Consider the following 12,882-nt stretch of genomic DNA (forward strand, 5'->3'; position numbering starts at 1 on the left):
TCCTTCTGCCACTGGGAAGGTTCGTCTCGGGGATACACACTCCAGAGATGTCTGAAACACACTCCCTTTCTGTCCACAGCGTCAACAGCAAGAAGAACAAGCTGATACTATGGACCACCAGCCGGAGTTTATTCGGGTCCGGGGAAACCTACGCAGGATACAACACTCGCTCGATGTCCCTTCCCTGCATGCAAAACCCTCTCTTGCGCGCCCTCCTCTAGCCAACGCCGAGTTCTCCCAGGTCCGAGCCTCCCCTTCCCCTGAGGTCCCGGATGGTGACGGTCTTCTGCTTCGGGGCTCTTCAGAAGCCTCCAGTGTTTCCTCGGCCCCATCTCAATGTTCTCTTCCCAACTCATGACGCCCCCTTTCCTGGCTTAACCACAGACCTGTTAGGGCGCTCTCCTTTTCCCATTTCAAAAACGGGAAGATATGCCGGGAGTCGGAACGTCCCGCATCCTTTATTCTACCCCGCTAGACTTTTTCAGAAGAGAACCACTTCAAGCTCAGAGGGGGTAGGAGGTTGGTTCGGTCCGTAAAACTTCCAACCCCTCACTGGCTTGTCAGAAAATAAAAGCCCCACTAACCAATCTGGCTTGCTTCTGGCTTCTTATTTGCTACAGAGACGGGGTTGGGTGGGGGAGAGAGTTTGTGGCCCTACAAGCTAAGGAAAAATGTATACTAGGGCTGGGGTGGAATGAGATGAAGATGAAGGAGTTGATTTTTATATGCCGACTTTCTCTGCCACTTAAGGGAGAATCAAACCGGCTTGCAATCGCCTTCCCTTCCCCTCCCCACAATGGACACCCTGTGAGGTAGGGGGGACTGAGAGAGTGTGACTAGCCCAAGGTCACCCAGCTGGCTTCTTGCGGAGGAATGGGGAAACCAACCTGGTTCACCAGATTAGCCTCCGCCGCTCATGTGGAGGAGCGGGGAATCAAACCCGGTTCTCCAGATTAAAGTCCGCCACTCCAAACCACCGCTGTTAACCACCACACCACGCTGGCTCTCATAACAGAAGCTATTAAAAGACAAAGCATGAGTCATCTTTTTTTTAAAAAAAACCACACGTCTTTGGTGGCATTTATTAATAGTTTGACACATTAGTATATCTTTAAAAAAGCTGCTGATGCGCTATATATATATTTTTCCCCTTCGCTTTTTTCTCTCCCCTCAGCCCACGAGAAAGAAAGCCGCCCCAATTGTAAAGCAGAAGCTATAAAAATCAGCAGGAAAAAATGCCCCCGTGTAGCTGACGAAAGGATTGATCGACAAAGATCCAGGGACAGGAGTGAAGCTGCCACAAGTCAGAAAAAGCTCCCAGGAACCCTTCGCTCCTGCGGGTGGCTCAGCGGTAGAGAATCTGCTCGGCATGCAGAAGGTCCCAGGTTCAATCCCCGACATCTCCAGTTAGAAAGACCAGGGAGTTGGTGACGTGTGAGACCTCAGCCTGAGACCCTGGAGAGCCACTGCCAGTCTGACTAGACAATGCAGACCTTGATGGACCAAGGGTCTGGTTCAGTAGAAGGCAGCTTCATGTGTTGGGGGAGGTCCTGTGGCTCAGTGGTAGAGCATCTGCTTGGCATGCAGAAGGCCCCAGGTTCAATCCCCGGCATCTCCAGCTAAAAGGATCAGGTAGCAGGTCATGTGAAAGATTTCTACCTAAGATCGTTTTGGTGGATAGCAATGTTGGTCTGCAGTAGAACAGCTATGTTTGAGCCCAGTAGCACTCTTTAAAGACCAACAAGATTTTCATAAGAACATAAGGAAAGTTCTGCTGGATCAGACCCAGGCCCATCAAGTCCAGCAGTCTGTTCACACAGGGGCCAACCAGGTGGCTCTAGGAAGCCCACAAGCAAGACAACTGCAGCAGCATTGTCCTGCCTGTGTTCCACAGCACCTAAGATATTTGGCATGCTCTTCTGATCCTGGAGAGAATAGGTATGCATCATGACTAGTCTACATTTTTACTAGTAGTCATGAATACCCCTCTCCTCCATGAACAGGTCAACTCCCCTCTTAAAGCCTTCCAAGGTGGCCAACATCACCACCTCCTGGGGCAGGGGGTTCCTCCACCATTCAACTGTGCATTGTGTGAAGAAATACTTCCTTTTATCTGTTTTGAATCTCTCACCCTACAGCTTCAGCAGATGACCCCGTGTTCTGGTATTATGAGAGAGGAAGTATAAGCTGCAGAGTATAAGCTTTCAAGAGGGCACGCTTATGACGGGAGTTTCGATTCCTGAAAGGGAGTTTGACTCTTGAAAGCCCTCCAAAAATCTTGTTGGTCTCTTAAGGTGCTACTGGACTGGAATCTAGCTCCTCTACCCGAGAGACCTCCACCTGGAGAGCCACTGTCAACCTGAGTAGACAATACTGACCTTGACGGAACAATTATCCGATTCAGTATAAGGCAGCTTCCTATGTACATATGTACCTCACCCCCCGTCCCCCTTTACACCTCTCCATTTTTAGGTTAGATGAACTGGAAGGCACTTGGCGAGGGCCCAATATAGACATCCTGGGCCCTCGGGGAACCCCGTTTTAGGCAGACAGAAGACAGGCCGGAGGATGAGGCTTTAGTGCCGAGCATGCTTCCCGAAGGGGTTATCGTTTGCGTCGGCTTGCAGGAAGAAATAGGTGAAGGCCAAGAAGGCGGCCAACAGCACAAAGAGCAGGAGCTGGGGCCAGAGGGGGAGGTAACGCTTGGCTCCCCGGTCACCGCCGGGATCCTTTTGCGCAGACGGAGCCTGGAGCTCAGGACGGATGGCGCGGCGGGGCTCCACCCCCAGCGAGGATGGGCCTGCCGATTTCCGATGGAAGACGGTCTGGTAGGCGCTGCTGTCCCTGCAATGGTAATTCCAGAATGCAGATGTATATTATTTTATTTTAATTTATTTCTAACGTTTTATATAAGCTGCCTTTATTCCTTATGGGCTCACGGCGGGAAGAAGAAGAAGAGGAGGAGGAGTTGGTTTTTATATGCAGACTTTCTCTATCACTTAAGGAAGAATCAAGCCGGCTCACAATCACCTTACCCTCCCCACAACAGACATCCTGTAAAGTAGGTGGAGCTGAGAGAGCTGTGACTAGCCCAAGGTCACCCAGCTGGCTTCATGGGGAGGGGTGGGGAAACCAGCTTGGTTCACCAGATTAGCCTCCGCCGCTCATGTGGAGGAGTGGGGGAATCAAACCCGGTTCTCCTGATCACAGTCTACCACTCCAAACCACCGCTCTTAACCACTACACCACGCTGGCTCCCTATGTGTTGGATAAGTTCCCAGATTCAGCATTGCTGACAGATGGCCATCTAGCCTCTGCTTAAGAACCTCCAGGGAAGGAGCTCTTACCACCTCCCGAGGAAGCTTGTTCCACTGAGGAACTGCTCTGACTGTTAGAAAGTTCTTCCTAATGTCTAGACGGAGTCTTTTGATCTAATTTCAACCCATGGGTTCTGGTTCGACCTTCTAGGGCAACAGAAAACAACTCGGCACCCTCCTCTATCTGAGAGCCCTTCAAGTACTTGAAGATGGTTAACTCCAGGGATATCCTGTCTTCTCAATGCCTTGATATCAACCCCCCTCACCTCTCGGGTGGGACTTCCTTGAAGCCGGAACTGTAGAGATATGGCTCCGCGATCTGAAAGGAAGGACGGGAGCTTTTCAGTACAGAACAGGGATGGAGAACTGCCTCTCTGCGGGGCCTCGCAGGGACCCCATTCCTGTGCTGTTGATGGACGCGGGAGGCCCACTTACCGGCTTGCGGGCACTCACTCTCCCTAGATGTGACCCACTGCCCAGCGATGATTTGTAACGGTAGGAAGAGGTGGAGCCCTCAGAAGGGTTGGCATCCCACTCTGGGGTGAAAGAGAGAGACACCGATAGTTTGTCAAATTGGAAAGGAAAGGGTATAATGTTTTAGCTTCGATTCCAAGGGCGCCTGAGTTTAACCGTGCCGGGGCCCAAGTTTTAATCATAGAATCATAGAGTTGGAAGGGACCACCAGGGCCATCTAGTCCAACCCCCTGCACAATGCAGGAAATTCACAACTACCTCCCCCCCTACACCCCCAGTGTCCCTCTACTCCATGCCCAGAAGATGGCCAAGGTCCCAGTACAGATTAGTACTGTGTGTGTGTAAAGTGCCGTCAAGTCGCAGCCGACTTATGGCGACCCCTTTTTGGGGTTTTCATGGCAAGAGACGAACAGAGGTGGTTTGCCATTGCCTTCCTCCGCACAGCAACCTTGGTATTCCTTGGTGGTCTCCCATCCAAATACTAACCAGGGCTGACCCTGCTTAGCTTCTGAGATCTGACGAGATCAGGCTAGCCTGGGCCATCCAGGTTATGGCAAAGATCAGTACTAGACAGTATAAATTGATTTAGTTCCACTCCATATGATATTTGATGAAGATCTTGCTGTAGATATGGAGTTTAATTAGGAAGGAGTGTATATTGTACGTTGTATGTGTTGTTTTTATATTGTTTTGAAAATAAAAATTTTATTTTAAAAAAAGACAATTAGTATGTATACGACATGCGAAGTCAGTTTAACTATATTTTATTGATCTGTGTTAACAGATTGTGAGAAAAGAAATTTAGCCTCTTAATGCACAAAATACCCTTTCCCCAAAAATAAAAATCTCCTGCTGCTCAATATTAAGTGGGGTTATGCTAATATACCATAACCCTCCCCTCATTCACCCAAGGCCCCACCCCTCTCTTACCTTCATCTCCACAGTCAGTATATTCCTCATTTCTCGCAGAGTTGTAGCTTTCTATTAAGGATCTCTTTGTGGAGCCAAGAGCTGGCAAAGACAAAATAATCAGGGAAAATTTGTTCGGTACTCTCCCCCACACAAAAAGCACAGCTAACTATGGGGTGGAAAGTGCTGTGAAGTCACAGCAGACTTACAGCGACCCCATAGGGCAAGGGTGTCGAACATAAGGCCCGGGGGCCAGATCTGGCCCCTTGAGAGCTCATGTCCGGTCCACGAGCCAACCGAGAGGGCCCCCCCTCCCACTCCTGATCTGGGACGGTGAGCCCGCTGTTAAATAAATAAAAATAAATTAAAATACTGCAAAAGTGTTATTGTTTTGGCATGTTTGTATTTTAACTAAAAAATACAGTCATAAATAGTATCATTAATTGGCGTTGCCTGCGCCTTCTATAAAGTTTGTATTTTTGGACCCTGGCATTAAATTTTATTGTGCACCCGGCCCGACCAAGTGACATTCATGCCATATCCGGCCCTTGCAACAAATGAGTATGACACCCCTGCCTCTAGGAAGCCCACAGACAAGACAACTGCAGCAGCATTATCCTGCCTGCGTTCCATGGCACACAATATAATAGGCATGCTCCCCTGATACTGCAGAGGATAGGTATGTATGATGACTAGTATGCATAAGAACATAAGGAAAGCCCTTCTCGATCAGACCAAGGCCCATTAAGTCCAGCAATACGTTCACACAGTGGCCAACCAGGTGCCTCTAGGAAGCCCACAAGCAAGACGACTGCAGCAGCACCATCCTGCCTGCGGTTCCATAGTACCTAAAATAACAGGCATGCTCCTCTGATCCTGGAAAGAATAGGCATGCATCATGACTAGTATCCATTTGGACTAGTAGACATGGATAGCCCTCTCCTCCATGAACATGTCCATTCCCCTCTTAAAACCTTCCAAGCTGGCAGCCATCACCACATCCTGGGGCAGGGAGTTCCACAATTTAACCGAGATCTTCCTCCGTTTCCATCCAAAGAGTGTTGCTTCCTCTTGCTCCAAGACCGCTCCCCCCACGTTCTTCTGATGCCTCTTAACTCTCCTTCCCTGGCTGATCTGCAGTTTCCTCTGAAGCATCCCTCACCTTCTCTCCCATAGTTGAAGTCTTCCTTGCTCCGGGGACTCACAAAGGTCTCTCGCGTGTAGCTGTGGCTGCTGCTTGTCGGCTCTGCGTGGGCACAAAGAACCGGGAAAACGGTCAGGCTCTAGTGCCCAACAGGGATACCCTTTCCCCACACTGGCCCGGTTCGACTCACCTATGTAGGCCTCCGATCTCCCAGGGTGCTTCGTCCGCTCCGTCTCGAATTCGTAGATTTTCCTTTCATAAAGCTTCCGGGTTGTTCCTGAAGGGACACAATCGGGGCGGGTGGGTTCAAACCAAGGTGAAAAAATACTTATAGCCCCACCGTTCCCCTTAAACATTCGTCTTCCTGATGGGGCTACCTTCAGCAATCCCAACTTTTATTTATTTACTTTAATTCTGCCTTGCCTTTATCTCTAATGGGAACCCAAAGCAGCTAACAGCGTTCTCCTCTCTTGCCCACAGGCTCGAAAAGGCTTGGGACCCATGGGGTATTCTATAAGTCAGAGGAAGTTGGTGTTTCCTGTCCTCCATTTCTTTGTCATAGCAATGGGCATAGTAACGATATTAATTACAGGGATGTTGCCAGTATCTACCAGGGAAAGAAAGATTATTACTCTACCGCTGGGGTTGTTACTTTGGTTTTGTTTCCAGCTTGAAGAAGAAGAAGAGTTGGTTTTTATATGCTGACATTCTCAACCACTCAAAGAAGTATCAAACCGGTTTACAATCACCTTCCCTTCCCCTCCCTACAACAGACACCCTGTGAGATAGGTGGGGATGAGGGAGCTCCAAGAGAGCTGTGACTAGCCCAAGGTCACCCAGCTGGCTTCATGTGGAGGAGTGGGGAAACCAACCAGGTTCCCCGGATTAGCGTCCGCTGGTCCTAACTACCACTCGTAACCACTGCACCACGCTGGCTCTCTTGAACCGCACACCCCAAACATATTTACTTCCCCCAAGAAAATGACATTCTCCTCTTAGTCCATACCAACAACAGGTCCGTGTGGGATGGCGTATTTCTTCAAGCGGGCGATCAGTTCCTTATCCGTTAACCCACTGTACTCGTCCATGACGCTACCTGGCAAACGCAAGAAGAAAAATAGTTACTGCCTCTTCTTCCTGCCACCATCTCCAACATCAGTCAGTGGAAAGATGGCACACAACCAACCACATCGGCAAGCCGAACAAATGCCCGTGAAGCCTCAAATGCGAGCGCTCAACAAGGTAGGCTGCTCCTGGTTCTCTGTAAAGAATCACAACACTAGGGCAGGGGTCTCAAAACTGCGGCTCTAGAGCCGCATGCGGCTCTTTGGCCCATTGAGTGCGGCTCTCCGAACTTAGTTCAGAGCCCCTGCTCTTGTGCCCGCTCACGCCGGCAGCCGGGCTGCGGAGCCGGCGAGCCTGAGAGAGAGTGAGAGCGGGGGCGCTGTCTCCCCCCCCCACTGTGGAGAATGGCCGGGTCCCCCTTTCCCTTGCCCTCAATGGTTGGGAGGCTAAAGCCTCCCCTCTAGCCGCGCGATTGCTGGGTGGGCGGCTCGGAGGTTCCTGCCCCCCCCACCTATCAGCTGTTGGGCAGGGCGGGCTTCCTTTGGTAGACCTGGCCTCCGGCTGAGTCCCATTGGGAGGCCATGTCTACCCACTGGCTTTCTTGGTGGTAGACCTGGACTCCGAGGAGGGGGGAAAAGTCCCCCTTCAGAGGCCAGGTCTACCAATTGGCTTCTATGGACCTCCGGAGACAAGGTCTACTGTCAAGAAAGCCAATGGGTCGACCTGGCCTCCCAATGGGACTCAGCCGGAGGCCTGGTCCACCAATAGGCTTTTAAGGCGGTAGACCACGCCTCCAGACTAGGACTCCGGACGGGGAGGGGGAAATGGCAGGGACTTACAATTTAATTTTTATCAATAAATAAGATCACTATTAAGTATGATGCCCTGACCTGGATGGCCCAGGCTAGCCTGATCTCATTAGATCTCAGAAGCTAAGCAGGGTCAGCCCTGGTTAGTATTTGGATGGGAGACCACCAAGGAATACCAGGGTTGCTGTGCAGAGGAAGGCACTGGCAAACCACCTCTGTTAGTCTCTTGCCATGAAAACCCCAAAAAGGGGTCGCCATAAGACGGCACTTTACACACACACACACATTAAGTATGATATCAAGTTTTATTCAGTGTACCTATAGTTTAATTAAGACTTAAAACTTTAATTAAAGTTTATTAAGTTAATAAACAGTGTACCTACCTATATAGTTTAAATAATTTGCCTCTCAAAAGCAATCTCAATCGTTGTACTGTTGATATTTGGCTCTTTTGACTAATGAGTTTGCCGACCCCTGGCCTAGGGGGTGATCTCACCATAGTGAAGTGGGCAGAAAGCAGGCACCCTCTCGCCAACCCAGCAACAAAGGGGATATAGAATTGAGTTGGGTCAACAACAATCCGGCACTGAAGACAAGACAGGGAGGTGTTGAAAATGGGAAGGCTTGGAAATGGAAGGGACTCTGACTATTTTTCTCTATTGTCCTATCGATGAGAGAGAGAAAACCTTTCGCAAAGGGAGGAGTTAGGCTGAAACTCAACACTGCTTCGCCAAGAACGGTTTTTACTTGCTACACACTGGCAAGTGACCCTCAGTGGATTTGGGCAGGGCAGATACAACTCAATCCAGAACCATTTATCGACACGGCAATTGTACCCAGGGTGCCAAAGTACATAGGAGGGGCATAATATTTCCTCAGGGTCCTGCGAGGCTGTACAATGTGAAAGCTGGACAATGAAGAAAGCTGATAGGAAGAAATGTGGTGTTGGGAGGAGAGTGTTACGGATACTGTGGACTGCAAAAAAAAAAAAAAAAAACAACCAGTGGGCTGTAGATCAAATCAAGCCTGAACTGATCCTAGAAGCTAAAATGACTCAACTGGGGCTGTCGTACTTTGGTCACATTATGAGAAGGCAAAGATTCACTGGAAAAGACAGTCACGCTGGGAAAAGTTGAGGGCAGCAGGAAAAGAGGAAGACCCAACAAGAGATGGATGGACTCTACAAAGGAAGCCGCAGCCCTCAGTTTGTAAGACCTGAACAAGGGTGTTAAGATAGGACGTTTTGGAGGACACAGATTCATAGGGTCGCCATGAGTCGGAAGCGACTTGACGGCACTTAACACCCACGTCACACCTGCTAAGTCCTTAACACTGTGGAAGCTTAAGTCAACAATCTTCCCACGGGTAAAAATACTTTCTCTTTGAGTATTAGGAGCTATATTCATAGGTGGCTCTCCATAGAAGAGCGAGATTTGAGTCCGAGTACCACCTTAGCGACCCTCAACATTTCCAGGGTCTGCGCTTGTGGGAGACAAAGCTTCCTTCGTCAGATGACAGTGTATACCCTGGAAATCTTGTGGGTCTCTAAGGAGTTGCGGACTGGAATCTTGTTCTTCTACTGTAGACAAAGATGCTTAAAAACCTCCAAAGAAGGAGAGCTCACCACATGGGAAGAACGCCAGAAAGGAGCTAAGAGGGCCAAAGAAAACTCTGAAGATTACCACGCGTTTGACCACATCAAAGGTCAAATGCACCACAGAAAGACTGGCACATTTGACCTTTCCCCTTTGCCTTTGGTACAAAAAGCGATGATCGTGTAGTTCGGATAGGCTACTCCCCAACCTGGCGTTTCATGCGTGGTTCTGGCCAAACTTTCCAGTTCCCCAGCACATCTTTCAATGTTATTATTTGTAACAAAGAGCCCATATTAAAAAGCCAGGGCGGATAAGGGAAGAAAACGAGGAGAGGCAGCCGGAGGAAAGCGGTCCGGGAGGAAGGAACTCCTTCAAAATAAAAAAAAACTGGCACCCGTTCAAGACGTGGGAGATATGGAAGACGGGATCGGCCTTGTGAATCAACGCCACATGTTGGAACCGGAGTAATCTGCAATCGATGCAAACCCTCGCTGGCTTTCCTCCGCCGATTAATTTTTGTTTGCATTGAACCGAAATGCAGTGGGCGTCAGAGGAGCTGGGAGAGGGAAGCCGCGCCAGGAAATCAGGGTTGCCAACTCCAGGTTGGGAAAGTCCTGGAGATTTGGGACCGTAGCCTGCGGAGAGGGGCGCAGAGAGGGTGACGTAGGGCCTCATAGTCTGGGGGGTGGGCAGCTCCGGGGAGAGGCAAGGAAAACCGATACCTCCCCTCCTCCGGAGAAAGAGCTCTGGCAGGGCTCCAGTCCCCAAAGGGCCCCCGATCTTCTGGCAGGAGCAGAAGGAATGCAGAGGCAGCGGGCCGGCTGGCGGAGGGAAGGAAGGAGGGTGGCGGACGCCAAGTTTTCAAAAGCAACGTGCGGGCCCCAGAAGGGCTGGGCTGGAGGGGAAGAAACCTGGGCAGCCCAGAACTCCAAAGTGGGGAGCTGCAGAAAGCCAGCGGCACACGCCAGGCCTTCTGCATGCCTGCCCGAGAACCTCGGCAGCGCTGCACATGGCTGCGCCACCACGACCCACTGTGAGACTTCCATGAAATCCCGCAGCAACTTATTTCTTTACTTCGCTTATTTTCATGCTGCTTTTCTCCTGGGACACAGCCTCTAAGCCAGGTGTGTCAAACATAAGGCCCGGGGGCTGGATCCGGCCCCTTAGAACTCTTATCCGGCCCTCGAGCCAAGCCAAGCGGCCACCCCCCGCCCACACTCCTGATCTGGGCTGGCGTGCCCGCTGTTAAATAAAAATAAATGAAAATACTGCAAGAGTGTTATTGTTTTAGGCATGTTTGTATTTTAAGTAAAAAAATAAATAAAGTCAAAACAGTATCATTAATTGGCTTTACCTACGTCTTCTATAAAGTTTGTATCTCCGGTACCTGGCGTAAAATTTTATCAGGTTGATACTGGCATGCACACTCTTTATGGGAGACTAATATAGCCCAGGGAAGTTGGTTTCAGGTAGCCGGCTCAAGGTTGACTCAGCCTTCCATCCTTCCGAAGATGAAGGGAAAATGACTGGGGAAGACGCTGACAAACCACCCCGTAAACAAAGTCTGCCTAGTAAACGTCCGGATGTGACGTCACCCCATGGGTCAGGAATGACCCGGTGCTTGCACAGGGGACCTTTACCTTTTTTATGTAACATTATTTTACTTTTCTCCACCCAACCTTTGGGTACCCAGCTATTAAATTTTACAGTACGCACGGCCCGGCCCGACCACGTGACATTCATGCCATATCTGGCCCTCACAACAAATTAGTTCCACGCCCCCCGCTCTGAGCTGCTTGCAAACATCCAAGGCACCGAAATCCAAGACAAGTGCAGACACCTACAACTCGAATGCTTCGATAACAGTGTGGTGTAGTGGTTACAGTGCTGGACTAGGGCTTGGGAGACCCAGGTTCGAATCCCTGCTCTGCCATGGAAGATCGCTAGGTGACTTTGGGCCAGTTGCACACTCTCCGCTTAACCTACCTCTCAGGGTTGTCGTGAGGATACAAGGGGGGCAAAAAGAACGACGGGAACCACGTTGGGTTCCCATTGGGAAGGAAGGCATGGTATAAATGACACTAGTAAACAAGAAGAGTTGGCTTTTATATGCCAGCTTTCTCTACCACTTAAGGAAGAACCAAACCGGCTTACAATCACTTCCCCTTCCCCTTGCCACAACAGACACCCTGTGAGGTAGGTGGGGCTGGAGGTCACCCAGCTGGCTTCATGTGTAGGAGTGGGGAATCAAACCCGGTTCTCCAGATTATAGTCTGTCGCTCATGTGGAGGAGTGGGGAATCGAACCCAGTTCTCTAGATCAGAGTCCACCGCTCCAAACCACCGCTCTCAACCACTACACCCGGTAAACAAAGTATTAATTCTCATACAATTCTTGAGCGCTGACAAGGGCTGGCACCGCCCTCGACCCCCTCCCAGCCAAAGAGGCCTGCCAGCCGATGATGCCCACTTTGGCTACGCTCTTCCCCCACCCCCCAGATCCCGTCCCAAGGCCTTCTCTCCCCCACATCCCGTCCCAGATCCCCTCCCCAGGCCCAGATCCCGTCCTGGCAGAGCCTTGGCGCACGGGTCTCCTCGCCCTCTCGCTTCCCTCTCTTATGGCAACCTCCAAAGGGGGCAAGGGGGGGAAGAGCGTCCTTCCGAGGGGTGGGGGGCAGAGATCCGGCTTAGGAAAAGGGAAGCAGGGGATGGGGGGGGTCCTGCCATGCGGACGGGGGGGGATCAATGCTAGCCAGGACGGGGGGGGGGTGCGCAGAGGGCAAGGGGAGGGAAGCGGGTACCTGGCTTTCCTTGCGCGCCGGGCTGGGCTGGGCAGAGCTCCGGAGCGGGCAGCCCCAGAAGGGAAGTGAGTCAGGCGGCGGGGAGGGGGCGGGCTGGGGGAACCGAGAGCCGCGCCCTCCCCTCCCCACCCCTCCCCTCCCCCGCCCTGCAGCCCCGCCCGGCGCTTGGGTGCGCCTCCGAGCCCGGTTTATGGCCAGGGCGGCTCCCCAGGGCAGGGCGGCCGAGCGCGCCGCCACCCAAGCGCGCCTCCGCGGAGGGGCCGGCCAGGCGCGGAGTCCCGTGGCCGTCCTGGGCGGAGGCGGAGGGGAGGGGAGGGGAGGGGAGGGGAGGGGAAAAGCCGGCGCGTTGCTTTCCCCCCAGGCTGGATCGTGCGCTTTCGGGGCGCTTGAGCCGGGCTTTGCATCTGGCCGCCTCGCGCAGTGGAAAGCGGTTGCAAAGGGGAGTGGGATCTAGCTAGATCGATGGGGAACACGTGCAGATTAGCAAGCAAGCAAGCAAGAACACATTCAGATTAGCATGAAACTAGACAGACAGGTAGGGAACACATTATCTGTCTGTCTGTCTATCTATCTATCTATCTATCTATCTATCTATCTATCTATCTGTCTGTCTGTCTGTCTGTCTGTCTGTCTGTCTATCTGGTCACTGTAATACAATGTTGCTGTTAAGAAAAAAAATATATTGAGAATGGAAATCTCACCAACACGACCTCAGTTGAGCAAACAAGAAATTTACAATTGGTCTCATGTAGGCCCAATATAACAGCGC

General features: G+C 51.2%; 1 protein-coding gene across 1 annotated transcript; it reads right to left on the minus strand.

The window, feature by feature from the left end:
- Window positions 1–2,576: 2,576 nt before the first annotated feature.
- Window positions 2,577–12,130, minus strand: LOC130483448 (emerin-like). The gene is made up of 8 exons (XM_056856209.1): window positions 12,114–12,130; window positions 6,851–6,940; window positions 6,035–6,121; window positions 5,863–5,946; window positions 4,695–4,802; window positions 3,753–3,904; window positions 3,584–3,636; window positions 2,577–2,844 (listed from the first exon to the last, which is right to left on the minus strand). The coding sequence occupies exons 2-8, from the start codon at window positions 6,930–6,932 to the stop codon at window positions 2,577–2,579; spliced, it is 834 nt and encodes a 277-aa protein (XP_056712187.1). The 5' UTR covers window positions 6,933–6,940; window positions 12,114–12,130.
- Between the last annotated feature and the right edge of the window lie 752 nt (window positions 12,131–12,882).

This window comes from Euleptes europaea, chromosome 1 (assembly GCF_029931775.1).
Source record: "Euleptes europaea isolate rEulEur1 chromosome 1, rEulEur1.hap1, whole genome shotgun sequence".
In the NCBI taxonomy this organism is placed as follows: Eukaryota; Metazoa; Chordata; class Lepidosauria; order Squamata; family Sphaerodactylidae; genus Euleptes; species Euleptes europaea.

Coding starts and splice junctions, on each gene's coding strand:
- LOC130483448 (XM_056856209.1), bottom strand. CDS start 6,932: ATGGACGAGTACAGTGGGTTAACGGATAAGGAACTGATCGCCCGCTTG. Junction 6,122..6,850: donor CCCACACGGACCTGTTGTTG/GTATGGACTAAG, acceptor GTGTCCCTTCAG/GAACAACCCGGAAGCTTTAT. Junction 5,947..6,034: donor GAGATCGGAGGCCTACATAG/GTGAGTCGAACC, acceptor GTGCCCACGCAG/AGCCGACAAGCAGCAGCCAC.